This window comes from Rhinopithecus bieti, unplaced genomic scaffold, assembly GCF_001698545.2.
Source record: "Rhinopithecus bieti isolate Rb0 unplaced genomic scaffold, ASM169854v2 scaffold_18759, whole genome shotgun sequence".
Taxonomy (NCBI): domain Eukaryota; kingdom Metazoa; phylum Chordata; class Mammalia; order Primates; family Cercopithecidae; genus Rhinopithecus; species Rhinopithecus bieti.
This window is the reverse complement of record NW_016809172.1, coordinates 13,752-15,199: the sequence shown is the minus strand read 5'-3', so window position 1 is coordinate 15,199 and position 1,448 is coordinate 13,752. Positions and strand designations below refer to the sequence as shown.

General features: G+C 35.3%; 1 protein-coding gene across 1 annotated transcript; it reads right to left on the bottom strand.

Annotated features, from left to right (window-relative positions):
* Positions 1-519: 519 nt before the first annotated feature.
* On the bottom strand, positions 520-1,248 carry LOC108539849 (copper-transporting ATPase 1-like; the record flags this gene model as incomplete). Its single annotated transcript, XM_017888790.1, has 1 exon — positions 520-1,248. A coding segment is annotated over exon 1 (664 nt), but the record flags the coding sequence as incomplete, so codon positions are not given.
* Positions 1,249-1,448: the final 200 nt, after the last annotated feature.

Genomic DNA, 1,448 nt, shown 5'->3' with positions numbered 1-1,448 from the left:
AACCCAGGAAAGCACAATGGAAACAAAAATCACATTTATCCTACCACCCAAAGACAATCACTTAAAATTTTGGTTCATGTCCTACCAGGAATCTTATTCATATACATAAACAATATATACACGGTATAAATTCAGATACATTTCTTTATAAAATGTTGATCACAGTGTATATATAGCTTTTCAGTTTTTTTTGTTTCATTTGACAAAATATCTCAGACAGCTTCCTGTGGCATTAATTATCTTTAATGCCACAATGTTTCATGATTTCATAGCATGTCATCATGAGTTATTTATAGTTGTACCATGAGTCATTTATTGTTTCCAGTTTTTAAATATCATAAGCAATTATACAAACATCCTTATGCATCTTTGTATACACTGTTGGCTACCTCCATAAGACTTATTTGCAAAAGTGGAATTACAGTGCCTAAGAATCATTTCTCATTGATAAATGCCTAAAGCAGCAGCAAAATGGAAGTAAAAGAACATTAGGGTAATCAAAGAAAAAATGATAATTACCTGACAAGGTAGCATCAAATCCCATGTCTTCTATTGCTCCTCTCAAGGTTTCTGGAGAGGTTAGTAAAGGATCATACTCAACAGTCCCATTGCTATTTGCAAGGGAGACTCGTATGGATTTTACACCTGGCTTTTTTGATATGACACCCTCAATAGACTGCACACAGGAATTACAAGTCATGCCATCAATGTTTATCACAGTTTCTTGTGTCAGAGGCTGGCTAACTACATTCAAATGAATCTTCTGAAGAGATGAGCTGGAGGGAGAGTTTGAGGTACTCTCAACTTCATTTGCGATACTAACTCTATATTGCCCTGGTGATACAGCCTCTATTGCTTTTCTCAGGGATTCTGGAGTGACTGAGCTTGCATTATACTTCACAATGGCAGACCTATTCTCTAAAGAAACTACTATGCTGCTTACATATTGGAGTGCAGATAAAGTACTTTCAATATTTGACACACATGATTTACAATGCATGCCATCAATGATGAAAGTGGCTGTTGAATTATTGGTATATGATGGGCTCCTTTGCTGTGAACCTTCTGAGGATTTAACTGGTGTGTTCTTTAGACGTTCTACATCAATAGCTCCCAATTTGAGGTACTTAGGCTGCTTTTTGACAAATGCTGGAAAGCCCATAGCTTCAATCTGCTTTTTCATTTCCTCTACTGAGATAAGATGAGGTTGATAAACAATGGTAGCTTCTTGATTGTCCAGGGAGACTAGTTAATAAAAAGAAACATAATTAATTTAGTTATTCCTGGGCTACTTCAGAAAACATCCTGTTTTCTAAATAACCACAAATAATTGTTTCTTTCTCATTCTTGTCATCATCTTTTCTTAATTTTTTTTTCTTTTCAGAAAATGTTACTGGCATAGACTAGAAACAAGTAAGAGATAGGACCACTGTAGCTATGGTCTCCAA